Here is a 20,869-nt window from a genome sequence, read left to right as displayed (position 1 = left end):
CCCTATTTTTTTTTCACCCAACACGTGTACATTTCAAGCTATGACCTGGTGATTAAAGTCCATGACGGGGGAGTAACACAAGCTGGGCTCTTGACTCCTCTCCTTTTCTTCGTTCAAACTTTCAGACTGTCCATGCAGAAGTCTGGCAGCTTTTTTAGGACACACACACTCCACACACGCACGCACACGCGCACACACACACAAACACACGCGCGCACACACACACACACATTGCTTCTGACCATTTCTGATGATGTCAACATTTCCTAGAAGGGTGCAGCTGAACATTCCTGAGTCACGTGATTTGTAAGCATGAGCTTGACAGAAAAATAGGGAATTCCAGGCAGGACCAAAGCACCATTTAATGAAGGCATGTTTATTATTTACATAAAATTGATCAGTGTACATATACACTTATACTTAATAAGAAATTTAAAGCATTTAGTAGCGTTAAAAAAATGCATCACATGCATTAAACAAAAATACAATATAAAAATGAAGTGCTTATATTTCTGGAAATACAATCTGCTACATTTAATGTATGTGACATTTAAACTCCATGGTGATATAAAGTGCTTCGTGTCTTTTAGACAGATCAAACAAGGAGGGAGTTTTGTGTTTCGCAGTCTCTGTAAATGTTCAAAACAGCGGCCTCAATGGAGAAGAGGTGCTCGTCTTCTTCCTCCGGGCAGCACCGTCGCATGAATTCGGCAAGCCGGAGCAGATATTCCATGTTGTGGCCCGTCTTTCCCCGACAAGTGGCGATCTGGTTGGCGATCTCCTCAGCGGAGGCGGGGCCCAGGTAGGTGGGGTTGTTGGAGGTGGCGATGTACACGAGGGCATGGATGGTGTCCATGTCTTTCTCCCGAGGGATGAACTCCACCATCTCTGTGACGTAGCCTCCAATCACTCCTTCTCTCATGTTGAGGTACTGCAAAGCCTCATTTATCTGTGCATCGGCCACTTCATAGGCCACGCCCCATGTACGAGCCTGTACGGGTAAGAAGTGGTCAGGAACTTACTATTAAATGTCAAAAAATGCCAGTCACCTTATGTAATTGTTGAGCTCATTTATTAAAAACAAATGAATGGTCACTGAGGCTTGGAAAGTCACAAGATTTTTGCTTTGAAGCAGTCGATCCCAGCTATGGAATAGACATGCTCCTATTCTTTTTCTTACGAAAAATTTCAAATGTAGGTACTCCATCCCTAAAACGGAATGGTTGAACAGGAGTAAAAAAAATTATTTTATCTAATTGCCCAAATTTGAGAAAGTTGCAATATGAAGGAGATTGAAATGGCTTTTTACGTTGTGAAAAAAACCCTAGCATTCAATAATTTTATCTATGCACGTCATACTCAACGGGATGTGATTCCATAAGTCTATATTAGAAAATGTATTATTTTCGCAAGTGTTTATATTTTTTACAATTTTCCCATAAAAAAACAACGATAAATTGATCGCATCATTTCATTGAAATCCTGCTGAATCTGACGATTCTATTCCGACCTACTTATCCTCACACATGCTGAAGCCGATCCCAGATGGTTTTGTGGGGTACACCCTGAACTAGTTTTCAACCACAACTTGGGACAATGTTAAATCACCCTACCATATATGTTTTAGGAATGTGGAAACTGGAATACCCGGTTCCAAAGAAAACCCACGCACGTACGGGAAGAATGCAATTGTCACAAAAGAAGGCCGAGGCCTGGAATCGAATGCTGAACCTCTACAGTCTACACCTCTGCACACACATACACACACACACACATACATATATATATAGTACTGGCAGTTTTCAGTTTTCTTGAGTAGTTGTATAACGACTAAGATGTCTTCGAAACGGTTCTGCAATTTGCTATGAATTTAATTTGAGTGTCGCTAATTGCAACGTGCTGCACATTGAATTCTTTGGACTTGTATCCGAGTGAAAATACTCTAAGAATAAAATATTATTATTAATAATACATTTCATTTATAAGCACCTTTCAAAACTCTCAAGGGCATTTTACAGTTAGAGGATAATTTTTCTGCGGGTGAGCAGTGGCATCCCAATACATTGTTTCAAAATATATTAGGCTATGTGAATTTTAAGGCATTACACCAATGATCAAATATTTCACGTCTTCAAAAAAAAACGTTATCAAGTTGGCTCATAATTTTGCATGCACAGCTGTTTTTGTAACATAAACATTGAGCTATGACACGCTGAGAGTAAATATCTGACCACCTTATCAGGTTTCAGGGTCTCGTTTGGATGAGTCAATGCAATCTTCAATTTCTGAACCGAATTTGCTTGAACACAACAAGTTTTGACTGAAATGAATGAAAATGCTATTCATCTATTCCAGAACCGGAAATTAAAATGACCACACCTTGGCATTGAATAACAGACCTTATTTCATATTTCTCCATATGAACGTTGCTTTGGTGAGGATTCATAATAAACTCGTGAAAAGTATAGCTCAATAATTATTTCATATGAAACTATTATCGAGCAATAATTTACAGGTTTCCACCTTGTCGGACAGCACACCAGTGGGATCATTGGAGCGGCTGAAATGTGTCTAAAGTAAAATGAGAAAGTGACACGATGTGCTGCTTGCTATTCATAGCATATATATATATATATATATATATATATGTGTGTGTGTGTGTGTGTGTGTGTGTGTGTGTGTGTGTGTGTGTGTGTGTGTGTTTTACTGTTGTAGTTGGATATCTGTGTGCCTCGATGTATGAAGACGCTTACCTCCTGATCTTCCACGAGTGTCGCCACTCTTCCTAGCTGTGGAAATACAGAGCACAGTTGATGTCTGTACACTTTGTTGCTACAGTTTTAGAATATGTAAAGTGTATATGTTAATGATAAAAATGGCACGGATGTCTCACATTCTCCTTGTCTCCTCGATAAAAGTCATCTCCGTGCCAGAAACGCCGTTTGTAGCCTTTGATGTAGCCGATTATGCGCCTTTGGTAGACAAAATCAGGCTTCCAAACTAAAGATCCATAACCGAAAACCCACAGGCTTAATTTACATTGCAAGATCTCTTGAGGTTTCATGGCAGCGAATATGCTAAACTTTTCACAGCAAAACAAACGTCGTTGTTTTTTTTTACTTTCTAACTACTTTAAAAATGAAATGCCATTTTGGAAGCGTACGGAAGAATTAGAAGCACTTCGAGGATCTTCAAAAATCTCCTGCCACATGTGGACGAGAGCGTCCCCAGTTTAGGCGAACACGTGTATTTGTTGTCGACGTGACGTCACATCAAGAAGACTTCGACCAATGGTAGTGCGACGAAGGCGGGATTTGCTCCCGTCACAACCAAGTGATGATGCTTCTCCCATTCAATGATCACTCAAAACAAAACACAATTCTTACTTTCATTCACTAATCGAAAGGAAAAGCAAAAGTGTTTGTTCTGTTAAGACTTAATTTGTATCTTTTTGGACAGGACAGGAGGTATTTTTTGTTACGATATGGATATTGTCCAAAGGGGTCTGGAACCTTTTTGACTAAGAGAGCCATAAAGGCAAAATATTTAGAAATGTTTTTTTTTGTGAAAGCCGCACACACAGATTTCAGAATGTGCCACTGATGTTCGACTGTTTTATCGATGATATTATTTCATTGCAAATTAGAATCACGGCAGAACCTGCTCTCCCCACAAAGGCAAATCCTTCGGTCCATTCCACCTGAAGCGTACATTACTCGTCATCTTTTTTCTTTTCACCATTTTTTAAAGGGGTTGTTTACCTGTTTCGACAGCAATATCCAACATAGGTCAGTAGCATCCAATCGAAATTGCCAACTGCAGCCCAAAGCAGCCCAGAGCAGTGAAAACACGAGAATAAATTATTTGATCTGCGAGTCAGATGCAATGATCAATAGAGCCATATATGGCTCGAGAGCCATAGGTTACCGACCCCTGTTCTGGATTGTTTTGCCAAAAATGAAAAATACAATATAAAAACAGTCTACTTGTACTGTAACTGTGATCTCTTAACCCCGTAATCTAAACAAGACAGGAGATTTGAAACAATTTGTTTTCATTTTTACTTCCAAATTTAGCTTGGAGCATATGAATGTGGTTTCAGACAGATACACTAGCGCAAGGAAACTTTGGTTCACTCCTCTTCATTTATAGCTGTTAAAAAAAACACAGCCGATAGTCAAGTACAATATCCAGACATCTTGTCGGAAGTCGAATAAATCAGGAAAGCGATGGTATGAAATCTGCATTTAGTGTGAATATTTCTTGATTTATTTATCTAGCTATCCAGCTATCTAGCTAGATTTCTATCTATTTGAGTTACTTTCGGGTTGAGTGAACGCTGACTAGTGTGGCTGTCACTGCTCACCCACAGAAAAATTTATCCTGTGACTGTAAAGTGACCTTGAGAGATTTGAAAGGCGCTTATAAATGAAATGTATTATTATTATTATTATTATTATTATTATTATTATTATTATTATTATTATTATTATTATTATTATTATTGTTATTATTATTTTCCTTGTTCACACCCCATTCATGTCATGATCTGGTTAGCGACCAACGGGTGGCGCTGTCGGCCCCGCCTGCACCTGCACAGGTGCTGGTCGTTACAACCAATGACACTTAAAAGGACTCCCCGCACGACCATTCGGTGTCGGGTAATTGTTGAATGTCATTGTTGTTTGATGCCCTGTTGTATGCTGCTGAACGCATTGTATGCTGTTGTATGCAAATGTATGCATTGTGTGCAGTGCATGTGTTTGTTTAACCTTGGCGGACTATTTATCTTTCTTTCGATACTTTATATGTTTTCCCTTCAGATGATTTTGATGTTTTAGATTTTGTACCTGCTGATTTTATTTTAATACAAATTGTCAAACACCACCTCCTGATCCCTCCTGTCTGCTTTTTTGGGATCCGCACCTGCCATCACCACCTTGCACAACGTGACAATTCAATCCAATTCACCAACCACTACTCGCAGCCCCTTCCAGAATTGATGAAAAGTAATATTGATATCAAAATCATAACGTGTAAGCATGTTATTTTTTTCTATTTAGATAACTGACAAAATAATACATTCAGGATTACAAAAACCATGATAATAAGAATTATCGATGACTACTACTGCTAGTACTAATCTCATCGCATTTTCCGTACCGCTTATTCCTCATCAGGGTCGCGGGGGTTGCTGGAGCCTATCTCAGCTGTCTTCGGGCACGAGGCGGGGGACACCCTGAATTGGTTGCCAGCCAATCGCAGGGCACACAAAGACATACGTACAACAGTCACTCTCACACTCACACCTAGGGACAATTTTGAGTGGTCAATCTGCCTACCATGCATGTTTTTTGAGTGTGGGAGGAAACCGGAGGACCCGGAGAAAACCCACGCGGGTCCGGGGAGAACATGCAAACTCCACACAGGGAGGCCGGACCGGGACGCGAAACGGCAACCTCCGCACTGTGAAGCCAGTGTGCTAACCACTCGACTACCGGGCCACCCTGCTAGTGCTAATATCATTTATAATAATAATAATTATTATTATTATACAAATAGGTTTACTTTACAGCTATATGGCTGAATTAGCTTCAGCCCCACTGCCAATTAATAATGACTTCTTGATTTCCAAACATCTTCTGGTTGTCAATCATCACCTCACACAACTCATGTTAAAATTAGTGCCCTCAAGTGGTGGGTAGTGGCGTTGCCGTGGAACTCGAGATTTTTTCCCCCTCCACATTCCGGTCATTCGTTTTTAAATACACCCAGGGCCATGAGTTTGAGAGATCTTATGCTCATTTGCCTTTGTCAGAAAACAATCCGCAAGGAAATATATAGAAATGCTTACTTTTTCTCACATTTTGCATTTAAAGACTTCAATAATGTGCAAATACAAAAATATGGGCGTGACACAAGACATCAGACACCCAATGTCAGATATTGTGATCAACGTGACATAAGCTGGAAACCGCAGACAATTGTTCATAATTATTTTCATGAATATGAACAAAATGAGAAACTTTCTTGTATGTGCACTAGAGCCAATTTTGTGATAGTTAAACAGATACTTCAAATTCAATTTAGATCTAAGAAATGTACCACTGCAACTGAGGAAAAAAAATAATATTCATGGACTGCAGATGCAAGGTATAGAAGAAAAGTTACAACTACACTCATTGTAAAAGTGGAAATTCGCTAAATTGACTTTATCTGGCTATTTTGTGACAGCACAGAAAATATGCTGCTCATGAAGCTGAGAAGGTCTCAACTTCGGATCTCTCGGTATTTATTAGAATGAATTGCAAATTAACACAAACATATCGTAAGAGGATTTAAAAGACCACAAGGATTATTTATTGCTGCATACAGATATTTAAAATGCATATATCTCTTTCTATCTTTTCATATTTCATTGAGTAGATCTTTAGGTTGCTGCCAATTATAGAGGAGTCTATGGAATGATGATTGTTAGCACACAGATTTCACATCACACTCATAATGATGCCATTAAAAATACCGCCACAGAACCCATATACTGCTACCAAATAGACTCTAGTTGACATGAAATCACACTTCCCTATTTGACCACTTTGTTCATTCCACTGTTGAAGACCGACAAATAAACACTGTACCAGATATGTGTTAAGGTTTCTGGCCTTATATATCTATATAATAACAACCAAATCATAATAATAATTAAACACCAAAATCACTTAACAAAATGAAAATTCACACCGTTGGTGCATCACCTCACAAACATACTTTTAATCTGAACATAAAAATATACACTATTTACAAAATAAGCCTATCAAAAAGGAAGAAAAGATGAGTGCGTCATATTCTTAAATAAGTAATCAAATACTAAAATAGCATAACATTATTGGTTCAATAATTTCCATTGAAGGCGTCCTTGGTACAATAGTCATTTATTTGTTTGACTGAAGTGTGATTTTTTTTGCATACAATTTAAAACCTTATCAAGGCCTGATTCCCTGCATGTAATTCTTATGTTGCATCGCTTTGCATCTTTTTTCCTATCTGGGCAAAGGAGTCAAGATAAGATACAACTGGGGGCAAAATGTTTTGCTGAAATATATAAGGCTTTGCGTTCGAGGCTGCATTCTGGACATTCTGTGATATTTTTTTTTTCCAAACCTGACCACTAAAAATGAACCGCCTTGAAGACGAGCAGGTTTTTGTTTTCGTCAGGGGCCACAAAACAAATGGCTAAAAGCCAACTCCTCCTCCATCCTTGTTGCACATTCTTTAATGTGTTGATTGCTGCAATAAGCCGGAGGGCATCACCATCAACAAAGTCCTCTTGCCCTCGTTAACATGCAAATACGCTATGAGCCTCAAGGTCTTATATGTATCTTCAGACGAACACAGGAGTCCAAAATAAAATTGCAAACATCCGGATGAACAACGTTCAGTTTCAAAGTCTTTACATTCTTCCAGAGTTGAGTAGTTTTAGTGCTATTGCATTCGTTGAGCGCTTGCGCTCCGTCCAGTTATCAAGTTTTCAAGAGCAGCAACTTTGCATTTAAATATATCCCAGTCCCTCCCCATGCTTGTAAACAGTCCACAAGAAATGGTGGATACATCTGTCATTGATCACACCTAAAAACAAAAGAGAAAGATGTGACATCAGTGAACTGAATGGCAAAACGAGGAAAGACAGTGAAAAATTGATTGAAACACTAAACATACGATGTGGCGTCCCCAAAATGATTTACATAATTGGCAAATATTCCAAAATATGTATGAACAATTTTGAAAATAATGTAATTGAAATGATTAGTTTTCCTCAATATTGTGATTACAATTTAATAGACATTTCAAGAGGCACTTGAAAATGAGAAATCTAGCGAGATAATTTAAAATTCTTGTTACTGATCAATAAATGATGAATGAATGGTTAGGGTTATAAATAAATGAAGGAAATGATCATTCAATATAACCCCGGCAGGGCTCCGAGGTCTGCAGACTTTAGTTGACCCATAAGTGGTTTTGAAAATGGAAGGATAACGCTATTTTTTTCACAAATGTCTTCAGTTGTTTGTCAATGCTTTTACATTTTGAACTTTTGAGTTGTCTCGTTTATAATTTGTGATATATACTGCAAATAAAATTGATTTGCCCCGCTTTTCTCAGTGGATTATTTTGAATAAACAGATGGAATTAATGAATCTGTACCACAACACTATCACATGCATGGTAAATAAATGTTTTGTTTTATAGTTTGACCGATAAAAGGCAAAGGAACCATGAAGTAATATCCATCCATTTTTCAGGCCACGTAATCCTCATGAGGGTTGCTGGGGGTGCTGGAGCCTATCCCAGTCGTCTTCGGGCATAAGGCGGGGGACACCCTGAATTGGTTGCCAGCCAATCACAGGACACACAGAGACTAACAACCATCGCCCTCACACTCACGTCTCGGAACAATTTGGAATTTTCAATCAGCCTGCCATGCATGTTTTTTTTAGAATGTGGTAGGAAACCGGAGGACCCAGAGAAAACCCACGTGGGCTCGGGGAGATCATGCAAACTTCACACAGGGAAGCTGGACCGGGTCTTGAACTGACGACCCCTGCGCTGTGAAGTCGGCATGCTATCCACTCGACTACCGGCCCGCCCAGACGTAACATCCAAGAGAGTAAATTCCTCTACTTACTTAATAATTTGAGCTCTGCTTGATACATTGGTACATTGTCTCAAAGTTGTTCCTGAGAAGTATCACTTACATCAAGGAATTTGATTCGATTAGAATCACCTTTAATTGTGTCCTCCACACTACATTATTTGTCATATCATTTTTATGATGATACTAGTGCAGCGTGTTCTACCAGAGACAAATCCCTTGTGTGTTCTACATACTTGGCCAATAAATATGATTTTCATTTGGATTCTCTATCTACTTATATAAGAGGTATTACGTTAGTAAACAGTAACTTGCAATATACATTATAACAAGAAGGATTTAGAACTGATTTCCACTTTGCAGTCACACTGGGAAATTTGGTGGGTTGTCATCTGTACAAAAATTAAATACATATGTGTCCCGTGGAGAACATACCTCCGTTGCAATGATGCATTCCTGTTTCTCAGCTGCTACCACAAAGACCGACTGGTACATGGACTCTCTGGAGGAATATATTGTTGATATTCTGCATTCTGGCCTTTCACTGCAAAGACATATTAATTGGTTGGTCATTTGTCCTGTTAGCTAATTTTTACAAAGTTTTGTAAAATGCCGGTAGTTAAATGTGAGACGAGTAATTTCATATCTTCATAGTTTCAGGAATCAAGAAATTGCGGTTATTTTATTTTATTTTATATTTTTATTTTTAATTTATTTTTACAGTCAGATAATCAATTCATTATTGGAATTTTAGTCTGCCAAATATTGGATATTGTCAACAGGGGCAGAAAATAAATGCATGTGTCAATTAAGTCAAGATTTGGCTTTATTCATACTGTATTTATGGTCTTTACGAACCTACCTGTACATTCTACTCAGATGCTTTTTATCTTCTATCATCTTTTCACAGTTTTCATCCTTGTCTAGGAGGCATTGTTCATCTTTGTACCCCGTGGAGGTTTTATAGTCCGTGCGGAAGTGATTGATGTGCTTGTGGTCGAACTTCTCGCTAGAGCAATCCACCTCCAAGTCCATCTTCTTGTTGATATTCTTGAGCTCCAGCGTGGATATGAGGTTGTCTTTCTGGAAATCCGCCTTGGAAAGGTTGTTCATAGTTCCAGAAGCCTGCTGTTTGCTTCTCTGCTTCTTCACCTTTTTCATGACCATGATGACCATGCAGGAGAGCACCAAAGCTACCACAAGGCTGATGCCCGAGCTGACAGCCACCCAGTTGAGCTTGTCACTGGACTCCCAGCCAGTATTGGGGCTGTTGGATGAAGGCACGTGCAAAGACCCGCACCGAGGGCCGCTATAATGGGTGGGGCAGAGGCAGGATGGCCGGCCTTTGATGCCGACGGTGCAAGTGCCGCCATTGAGACAGACCCAAGAGGTGCAGCGGTCAGTGGGCCTGTCGCAGTGGCGTCCGGTGTAACCGAGTGGGCACAAGCAGAGATAGTCGTTGATGCGATCTTGGCAGGTGGAGCCGTTAGCGCAGGGATTGGCGGCGCACTCGTTGACGTTGATCTCGCAACGCAGTCCGGTGAAACCTGCGCGGCAGCTGCATGCACGCAGGTTGCCGTTCGTCATGCAATGGCCACCTTATGGACAGAGAACATCAATCTGTGTTAGAGCCGGTCACAAGAAGGAGTCATGCCTCACTATGTGTTGTCATAATATTTGTTATTTCGTTTTTTTTCTCCTTTCTTTCCTTTCCTCTTTCTTTCATAACTTTGCTGCTGTGTTACTTCATGGTAGAGTGAACGCTGGCACGAACGGCTGCGACTGCTCGCTCGCACAAAAAAATCCAGTGACTGTAAAGTGTCCTTGAGAGTTTTGAAAGGCGCTTAGAAATTAAGTGTATGACGATTATTATTACTATGAAGAAACTTCTGTGTAAGCTCTCAGTCGTACAGGAGTGGTCCATCGATGAGAAGGTTTCTTCAGCCGTCATCTGTACAAATTTGAAGGTTTCGGACGTTTCGCCTCCTATCCAAGAGGCTTCGTCAGCGAACTAAAGTCTGACTGGTCGTATCGGCCCTATTTATATATCCCTAATGTCCAGCCATGGCGGCACCGGACACAGCGATGATAGGTCCCTACTCTCAGGTTGGGGGTTTGACCTCTGCTCCTCTGCAGAGTAGGGACCTATCATAGCTATGTCCGGCGTCGCCACGTCTGGACATTAGGGATATATAAATAGGGCCGATACGACCAGTCAGACTTTAGTTCGCTGACAAAGCCTCTTGGATAGGAGGCGAAACGTCCGAAACCTTCAAATTTGTACAGATGACGGCTGAAGAAACCTTCTCATCTATGAAGAAACTTGTTCAACTTTGGATTTTGATGCATCGAGTCAGGCCGAAAAAAAAATGTTGATCCCGCAAGTGAATGACATAGTGGAGCCTTACCATTGGTACATCGCAGCGAGGTGCATTTATCCACTTTCTTCTCACAGTTTAGTCCAGTGTAGCCTGCTGGACACTCGCAGATGTAACTCTGACCGTTCTCTGTCTCTTTACACTTGCCGCCAAGCAAGCAGGGCATGTCCTTACACGTCAGCGTCCGTTGTTCACAGCGTGGGCCGGTAAAGCCTCGCGGACATTCACACTTGTATCCATCCTCTGACTCCTAAAAGGAAAGACCGATATCGAAAAGCTCAGCGTCAGATGTTTTCTTTTCATATCCTGTTTGCAAATGCTCCCCTGAACAAGGCCCCCATCAATCCTTTAGTTTTCATCCTATTTACAGTACACTGTAAACTGGGAACTGGGTCAACCAGGACTTGACAATCAATGGCATCCTCCTGGACTCGCAGATAGGCAGAGGCAACAACAAAAACAGGAAAGTCTGTGTTGTGGGAAAGGAGAGTGAGGGACTTCCGCACTCACTAAGCAGTTGCCTCCGTTGCGACAGGGCCGTCTGCCACACTCCCTGACCTCCGAGTCACAGTTGACTCCAGTGAAGCCTGGTAGGCAGGCGCAGGTGTAGCTTCCCTGGCCCGTGTTCATGCATGTGGCGCCATTGGCACACGGCTTGTGATGGGTGCAGTAGTTCAGGTCTGGGGAAGAGAGGGTGCCGTTATACTCTCCATATTCAGCTTGCTTGCCCTGGAAATGATTTGACTTCCGTAAAGGAAAGGTCGACCCACCTTGGTCGCACAGGATCCCTCCCCAGCCTTCCTGACAGGCGCACTCCCACGGCTCCGCGCAGGTACCATGTTTACACGATGGGTGCAGTTTACACACATCACAAAAGACACCCTGCCAACCTTCTCTGCATCTACAACAATCACAAGTAAAAGGCCACAATTAGTATTGGGTCAACACTCAGAACAGAGACATGCGGGAGTAATACAATACTACCACCACAGATTTGTAACTCTTCCATCATATAAATCTAACGTGAAATAAATTAAGTTTTCTGACAAACTCCAAATGTTTCAATGCTGTCTTTGTTGCCATCAATGCAATTATCACCTAAACATAATAGAAAATCGAAAACAGGACTAACTCAATCTAAATATCTAAAATATCACAATGTGTTTAATGAATGTTCCATTTGAACTTTTTTACACAAATGTCTTTCTGTGTCTCTGAAAAAAAGTTGACTTTATAATAAAACGTTCTGTTTATTTCAAGGTTTTGCAATGGGGACAGTTTGAGCCATGATTAAAATACTGTAAATTCTTCCATCGGCGCAAAATCCCAATTTTTTGATGTTCCACTGCATTTTTTCTGGGAAGAACTTTGCCAAGTATTGAGTTCATTCGTTATATCCATACTCACTTTTCTGACCCCTCTCCTTGGAAAACACCGCAGAACACTAAAGTCTCCAGCCCGAGGCTTAGACAGCTTCTACCACAAACCTGTCAAGACCTCCCAACCCCCTCACTACCATACACACACCTACAAGACCAACTTTTGCATTGTTACCATTTCAATGACAAGTTATTTTCTGTCCTAAATATCAACTATTTTTTTTTGTCAGTACTTTAAAGTTCCTGTGACAAACACAAGCACCGATAAAAGCGGACTGATTTTTTTGTAAATACTCACTTGCATTCTCCAGGTATTGTGCAATTTCCATTCTTTTCATTGCACCCATCCAGACAGACCGCTGTGGAAAAAATATAATAGAAGGATGTTAAAGCTTAACCTTTTCCTTGTATAGAGTTTTCTTAGTCAAAGTTGCTTCCTGGTGTTTGAATGGAAAGGCACAATCTGCCCCTTGTGTTCAACATGTGACATTGATTTTGCATGCTGTTAAATGGCCGGTAGCTATGGTGCAGAGCAGATGCTTGTTCTTAACCCTCCCCTCCCATACACACACACACTCTGCTGAACAAAAAATGTGACAGCTGCCCCATTGTTATTAGTGGGCAGCTCGAGCCCCGTTTGCAGCTGCTGCCCTGTACCACGGCAACAATAGAGGCCACAATTTTGTGGCGCGTGGCGGCCTATAATGCCGCGATTAACCCAGCGTGTGCTTTTCACAGAGCATCTCACTGGATTAAATGCGGAGAGAAAGTGCGCCAATTCTTCACATTGGCCCCTTAACTGCCACTGGACTCGCGCATACAATTTAAGTCTAATTCAGGGGCAGGGAGGGGGGGGGGGGGCAAAGTCTGTCTCAGGTGCTGCTGCGTGTTTTTAGACACTAAAACTCAACCTGATTGAAAATAAAACTACATCTGGTTACAAGAAGAAGTTGAAATGTTGAAAGGTATCTCGCAATTCATTAAATAACTCATTCACTGCCATTCACGAATGTATTCGGGAATTGAAAATATGACAGAGCGCCATTCCCAAATTTGTTTTCTTGTTTGGGTGCCAATAAAGCGCTGGCCATGGCCTCTGGCAATGGCCTATGGCAATGTTTTTTCCCTTCCACAAGAGGTCAGCATTGCCCTTTTGTACAGCCGCCCCCAATTCAAGCTCAGATGATTATAGACAGACCCATATAATTTAGGAATTAACTTTTTTTCTGCTGAAATCAGAGAGTCTAAGGTTTCTCACGATGCATTGGATGTTTATATATTCCTAAAAGTCAATATTATGTGGGTCCTGGAATTCGAGTGACAATGACAAAAACCCTGGCACTGGAGTGGACACATTTTTGCACATGTCTAGCAGTGAATGAGTTAAAAATGTATCCAAATGTAACTGTGATCACAGGTTTGGATTTTAAAGTGAAAAATGAAATTCATTGCACGCTATTATTTAAAAAATATGTTCAGCAGGAATTTGAAATATTTTTGTTTGACTGTTTACTTACGTTAACCCTCCAGCATATTGATTTTTTAATCATAATTCGGAACCACATCGTCCATCCTTTTTTTTTTAACGTGGCATTTGGTAAAAACATTTGGACATCTCTGGCTAAGTCAAAGGCTTAGCCACGTCAGAATACATTTTGCAGCACATTTAAAGCAAAAACAAAAACAAACCGCAGAAACTGAAAGTCTACTACTACAAAGCCGTACAAGCAAACCACTGACTTGTGCCTTTCTAAGACAAACAAAGAAAAAGTGCCCATATGGTGTCTTTACTCGTGCTTACGTTCTTGGCAGTATTGTCCCTTCCATCCTGGCAGACACGCTATTTGCCCGTCAGGCTTGCAGGTGTAGTGGCCAAAAAGGTCGTCTCTGGCAGCGCATATTTTGGAACAAGTGTCCCCGTAGTAATTGTCATTGCAGATGAAGCGGTATGAGTACCTTAGCTCCGTCTGCCGCCCGCTCTGCACATCCTGGGACCACTCATTCCCTATTCCCAACTGTCTTTGGATGGCAAAAGAGCCAATCAACAATTCAGGGTGGGTGGTATCTGGAGGAAAGAATACAGAAGTTGTTCATGGTAAGAGTACCGTTCATAAGCCTGCATCGGGCCCTCGGCAGAATTCGATTTTGAGGCGCTCAAAATGTTCTAATTACATGCTACTAAACTCAAAATTAGAACTATTTAAAACTTTGAGGTTTTCATTCATTCTAACATCATGTATTTTATGCATTTTACTTTCAAGTATTGCATGTACCAGCGCAACGGTTTGTGAATCACTGAGCAAGGCCTAAAAAAAAATCGCACCAACAAGATAAGCTCTATCAGGCTCGAACAAAATCCTTTGGAAATATAAAATTAACTTAAATTGCAGAAAACAGTGTAGTAAATATAACAAGTCATAAAATGTCAGTTAAATGCTTAAAAATATATACATCAGTTACAAGGGAGACCTGGAATGAGGTGACTTCAAGGTTTAAAAAATATATATATAAAATGCGTAATAATGAGGTTTTAAGAATATGAGAAAAACCCAGAAGTGTTTTTTCTTCCTGTAAATATATTTTGTTATGTTACTTTGTTTAACTAACTTACATAATAAATACTACACAGTAGCCCAGTCTTTGTTAATTGCTCTTGGGGGCCACCTGATGGTGGCGTGGCTGAAGACAGGTGCTTATATAATAATAATAATAATAATAATAATAATAATAATAATAATAATAATAATAATAATAATAATAATAAGAAGAAGAAGAAGAAGAAGAAGAAGAAGAAGAAGAAGAAGAAGAAGAAGAAGAAGAAGAAGAAGAAGAAGAATACAAAAATACATTTCATTTATAAGCACCTTTCAAAACCCTCAAGGACACTTTAAAGTCACAGAATAAGTTTTTCTTAGTTTGAGCAGCGGCATTTGTCTCATGCCTGTAATTTATATTATTCATGATCAATATGATCATTGTGGAGACTTTGTGAAAGGGTGGAGAAACCTTTTTGGCAATGGTGCATGTGCTCACTTAACACAGTGCACTTTCCCACACAGGGTCAAAATAAAATGAAGGAAGTTGCGATTGTATTGTGAGATCTTTGCTTGAGATATGAGTCACAAGACATCCTAGTGGACACAAGTCCAGGGCAGAGACAATGCCAGTTGGATTAATTGTCACGTGACCTCCCGCCCGAAGACTGCTTATTGAATTTTGGGTAAATAGATATGATGTAATTGGCCAATGAGTTGTATTTTCTAAATGTCTCCCTCCATTGGTTTATATATATATATATATATATATATATATATATATATATACAGTAAAGTCTCGTTATATCGATATCCAAGGGAGTCCGAAAAAATATCGATATAACCGGGACTATCGATATATCCGATCCTGTGCCGAACTGCATTAAACAAAAGCCGCCAAAAGAGGGCAGCCAAGCGCCATATAAGAAACGGAGCTGGCCATTAGCTCCCTTTTTTTTGGGTGAGATGTTCCCCCAATGTTGCCTCAAAATGGCACATATAATTCTTTAATGATTGTAAACATGTATGCTTTAATCTTCAGAACTACAGTGTATTTGAAACATATTCATAACTGGATGTGTAACAAGAAAGCATATTATCCGAATCTGAAGCCATTGTTTGGATTCACAAGCAATGCAAGACGTCTTGGCGTGAAGACATTTTTATTTGCATTTGAATAAAAAGTGACATCGGCTGTCCTTTAATACACAGTATGGAATGTTAATAATTTTCTAAATCATCGCGCTTCAGCAGACAAAACAAGAAACATTGTTGCAAAAAACGATTGCATTCATATACAGTACAGTGGGCATGTACATAACACAACAGGGAAACTGCAACGCTTACATCTTACTCTATTATGTATACAATTTAAAAAAGTCATCAATCTTCTGCTTCCCATTTTTACCTTTTAACACAAACACTTCAATCTCGTCTGCTACACACGAGCTAGCGTCTGAAAATGAAAATGGCTCTGCTACACGGGTGCTGGGCACGTAACCAAGTCACCTGACCAAGTTGACCAATGGCGCGACCGATGGCGTGTCACGTGACAAAGTCACACGGCCAAGTCGACCAATAGCGCGACCGATGGCGGCTCATGTGACCAAGTCGACCAATGGCGCGACCGATGGCGGCTCACGTAACAAGACACGTGACCAAGTTGACCAATGGCGCGACGGATATATCGATATAAACAACAAAAATGGCCGGCGGGGGATGAAAAGGAGCACCGTAATAACCGGATTATCATAATAACCGGGTATCGTACTAAACGGTACTAATTATACATAAAAAGACTAGAAATGTGCAAGGGAAATGAAAATAATATCGTAATAAGTGGTACTATCGATATAACCGACATCGATATAACGAGCCTTTAGTGTATATATATATATATATATATATATATATATATATATATATATATATATAAAAGTAAAGTCTCGTTATATCGATATCGGATATATCGATAGTCCCGGTTATATCGATACTATTTCTATGCACGCACAGAGAAAATTACATGCAAACAGGGTCGGATATATCGATAGTCCCGGTTATATCGATATTTTTTCGGACTCCCTTGAATATCGATATAACGAGACTTTACTGTATATAATTTTTTAAAGTAATATTACCTCCAGGCTCCTCTGCCGATGAATGCCAAGCTTCAATAATGAGAGAGAAGGCACCCTGGGGATGGACAAATTGGGAAATACATGTCACCAAATATATATATATATATATATATATATATATATATATATATATATATATATATATATATATATATATATACGCAAACACATTCATGTGGATACATACATTATACAATAGTCTCACAGTGGAGAAATTTACATTTCATTGACATTTCCTTCACGTTCATTCCACGAATGACATGTTGAGCACGGTCATACATGTTAATTTTCAGAAATCATAAATCGGGAGATTTTTGGACATGCGACTGTGGGCATGTTAAAATAATATGAGCATTACAAAACTATAAATCAGTAGTAAAAAAATAATAATAATAATTGTTTATTTATACATTCAATTAGTGTATTTTGTTTGTTACATTTTCTTTTGATTCACCTAGCAAATGAACACACTGTATTATGTCAATAGTTGCTTTATAAATCAAAATCAGAATCAGAATCAGAAAGCCTTTAATCATCCCACAATGGGAAAATAAAGTAAGTATTGTGGTCAAAATTGGGAGTCTCTCGAGCAAATCGTGAGAGGTTTGTATTTTCATTTCATTTTAGAACAACATTTGCAATTAGAAGTGCCCATTTGTAACAGTAATCACACATTTTTATGGATATTATTACCGTGTCCATGTTAAGTGCTTTGTAACAGCTTCAGCTTTTGTTAATGCACTATATAAATCAATATGTATTATATGTTATTGTATTATTATTATCATGAGGATGATTTATTATTATTATTATTATTATTATTATTATTATTATTATTATTATTATACTATTATTACAAACCTGAGTCACATCACAGAACTAATTAAAACATTGGTGAAGAAAGAATTTCATGAATAATATATGTGTACAGTTTCATTAAAGATCACATCATACAGACTTGATAATCATTTCAGTGTAATATATTATACAGTATTAAGTGGATTCTACAAATTGCAATTATCACTTGCCTCAAAAATACTAGCTGTAATTTTGTGACTTTGCACCACAAATAATAGTTCTCTCCAGAGACCACATTCACCTTCAAGTGTTATTTATAAATGTCAGCTAATAAAGGCCAGAAAGTATGAATTCCTTACCGGCCAGGTAAAGTTGAGGGGCAACCGCAACCTCGAGTCCGGCTGCATGCTGAACGAGTCGGTGCCCAACACAAGCGTCCTGGCCTTGGCAAATAGACAACCTCCTGGAGTCACCACCGTTTGGAAATTCTTCAAACAAACCGTAAAAAAAGTCCTGCAGCCGCTCACGCCGCAGCTCTTTCCGTTGGCCAGCGAACTTTTGGAATTATCAAAATGATGTAGGTCGATCTCGAACACACCTGACCCTAGGACCTAGACACGAGGTGAAAGTTCAACAAGGGGAAAAAAATATACATTTTCACACAAACCACCTCCTTTTCTGATATAAAGTGTCCACCGTACCTGAGTAAAACATGTTACAACTATTGCGAGGGTAGACATGAACCTAACGGCCATCCTTTAGAGCTTGATGTGGGTATCCTTAGAAGTTTCTCGTCCACAAATCCTGGTGCTGGGTGGAAGATCCGAAATGCAAATAAATAGAATCCTGCAGTAGAAGCTCCAGCTCGGGGGGAAGAATTATCCAGTGCAAAACAAGAGGTTAGACTAATATCAAAATAGTCAATATCCACAAGTGAGTCATTCTGCGGTCTTTGTGATGTCCATCCATCGTGCCGGTCACTTGTGTTACTTTGTGGCTGTTGTACTGCTGCTTGAGGGACACTTGGGTGGCCGAAAGTGATGCGTGTGCATGCATGTGGACGAGCATCAGTGCATAGTGTCACCCACTGTGGACTCAGTCGCGTCTCGCCTCGAGCTTATATACGCCCCAGCTGGCAGGAACATAACAACAAACACCACCCCCTCTCATCTGCGCCCCCCGCCCCAACCCTCCTCCTTTCTTCATGTGTTATGAGTGCGAGTGTGCGTCAGTGCCTGTGGAATAGCACTAAGAAAACAACTGGTGAAGTAACCCCCATTTTGAGATAACATGGAACATACAGTATGTTTGATGTACTAAAAGCCCCACAAACATTATATTCAAGGAAATTCGTGTGCATCAATCAAAAGTGGACTACAGTATTATGGATTCATCTGTGTAAGCTCTCAGTTATACAGGAGTGGTCCATCGATGAAAAGGCCGTCATGACAGATGATGACTGAAGAAATGATGGATTGTGGGCAATTTGTAATGTGGGTCTTTTTTTTTAAAGTGGATTAAAATGATCTCAATGCAAAAACAAGACAACAAAATATTCATGTGTTTTGTAAATTCGAGTTGTGCTGAGACAAACTGGAACTGTGGTATAAGTGAGCATCCTTCCCCTAAAATGGCTTTTTGCTGTTGATATGCATGAAAAATATATCATGGTAATTCATATCATCCAGTTTTAAAATGTTTTTTTTTACATTATATAAATAGGAAGATTAATGACCTTTTTTCCCGATGTATAAGGCATACCTAAAAGCCTTGATTTTTTTCAAAAGATGACCTTGCGCCTTGTACGCAGGTGCACCTTATATGTGAAGTAGTATTGATACACAACAGGTCTTGCAACTACTGCCAGCAACTACCGACTGCATTTCCCGCTGTAGAAAAAGTGGTGCGTATCCCCAGCCTCTACTGTAGTGCCTTATAATGTGGTGTGCATTATATTTGGAAAACTTTTATATATTTCTATATTATATTTGTAAAACTTTTGTCATTCATTGAAGGTGCGCGTTATACTCTGGTGTGCATTATATATGGAAAAAGTTTAAAAATACACCATTCATTGGGGGTGCGCCTTATACTCCGGTGCGCCTTATACACCGGAAAATACAGTAAATGTATAATGAAATTATGTATACAAGTCAATTAGCACACATACATTTTCTTTAAAACTATTCGCTGAAAGTGATTTGCTTTCAATGTCAGGAAGGGCATGTAAAAGCTTGGCCAAAACAAACATGCGGATCAAACCTCTCAGGATAGAGGACACTGATTTGCTGTGGCGACCCCTTGAAGGGAAAAGCCGAAAGGAAAAGAAGAAGAAGAAGTGTAAACTTTGGTACTGATCCAAATATATATATCAGCATTGTAGGTCTGTATGCACGTAGACATTGCACTTTTGATAAAATTCACGACGATATGTCTCTGTATTGCTTATGGTTGGGGAAACAAAATAAACAGTAATAATCACACCGCTGTATCCATTGGAAAGTGTCGGGGCATGGTATATATACTATATACTATATAGCATAGTATATGCTATATGGCCATATATAGTCATTGCTATGTGTCGGGGCACCATGTTTTTTGACATAACATCCACTCACTCCACTTTAAGAACACTTTGATCTCCTTTCAAGTGTGAGCAATTGTTCTAAACGGGGAAGAGAAAAATGAAGAGAAAGCAGTATATAAACCTTTCTGAGCAAATTCAAATGGCTTATACTGTACACCTTTTCTCAGCTCATGCTGAGCACGGAGCATTGTGTCCTTTATCACTCCCGCAACAGGGTAAACGTGTCCCTGCGGGATTTAGAGTGAGGGAACAGGATTTTGCCACTGTTCCCTGGCTATGAAGGAGCGTGATTCCACAGCTCTCCTGTCGCAATGACTTCTCATCGCTTACCCTCATTACCTGTGACTTGCAGTTTGGGAACTCCAAAGTAGAGAACAAACAATGGACCATTTGGGCCTAAGTAGT

At 39.7% G+C, this 20,869-nt stretch overlaps 2 protein-coding genes across 2 annotated transcripts; both read right to left on the bottom strand.

Moving 5' to 3' along the window:
• Positions 1–344: 344 nt before the first annotated feature.
• On the bottom strand, positions 345–3,217 carry LOC148893734 (glutathione-specific gamma-glutamylcyclotransferase 1-like). The gene is made up of 3 exons (XM_089004265.1): positions 2,894–3,217; positions 2,754–2,789; positions 345–991 (listed from the first exon to the last, which is right to left on the bottom strand). The coding sequence occupies exons 1-3, from the start codon at positions 3,062–3,064 to the stop codon at positions 596–598; spliced, it is 603 nt and encodes a 200-aa protein (XP_088860391.1). The 5' UTR covers positions 3,065–3,217; the 3' UTR covers positions 345–595.
• Positions 3,218–6,275: 3,058 nt separating this feature from the next.
• LOC148893733 (delta-like protein 4) lies at positions 6,276–18,955 on the bottom strand. Its single transcript, XM_089004733.1, has 11 exons — positions 18,579–18,955; positions 18,237–18,488; positions 17,080–17,134; positions 14,209–14,472; positions 12,706–12,766; positions 11,799–11,929; positions 11,539–11,708; positions 11,059–11,278; positions 9,513–10,248; positions 9,086–9,194; positions 6,276–7,626 (listed from the first exon to the last, which is right to left on the bottom strand). Exons 1-11 carry the CDS (start codon positions 18,630–18,632, stop codon positions 7,621–7,623), a joined length of 2,058 nt encoding a protein of 685 aa, XP_088860859.1. The 5' UTR covers positions 18,633–18,955; the 3' UTR covers positions 6,276–7,620.
• Positions 18,956–20,869: the final 1,914 nt, after the last annotated feature.

The sequence above is a fragment of the Hippocampus bargibanti genome, linkage group LG09 (assembly GCF_051943395.1).
Source record: "Hippocampus bargibanti isolate YZ-2025 linkage group LG09, ASM5194339v1, whole genome shotgun sequence".
In the NCBI taxonomy this organism is placed as follows: domain Eukaryota; kingdom Metazoa; phylum Chordata; class Actinopteri; order Syngnathiformes; family Syngnathidae; genus Hippocampus; species Hippocampus bargibanti.
This window is presented reverse-complemented; position numbering and strand designations above follow the sequence as displayed.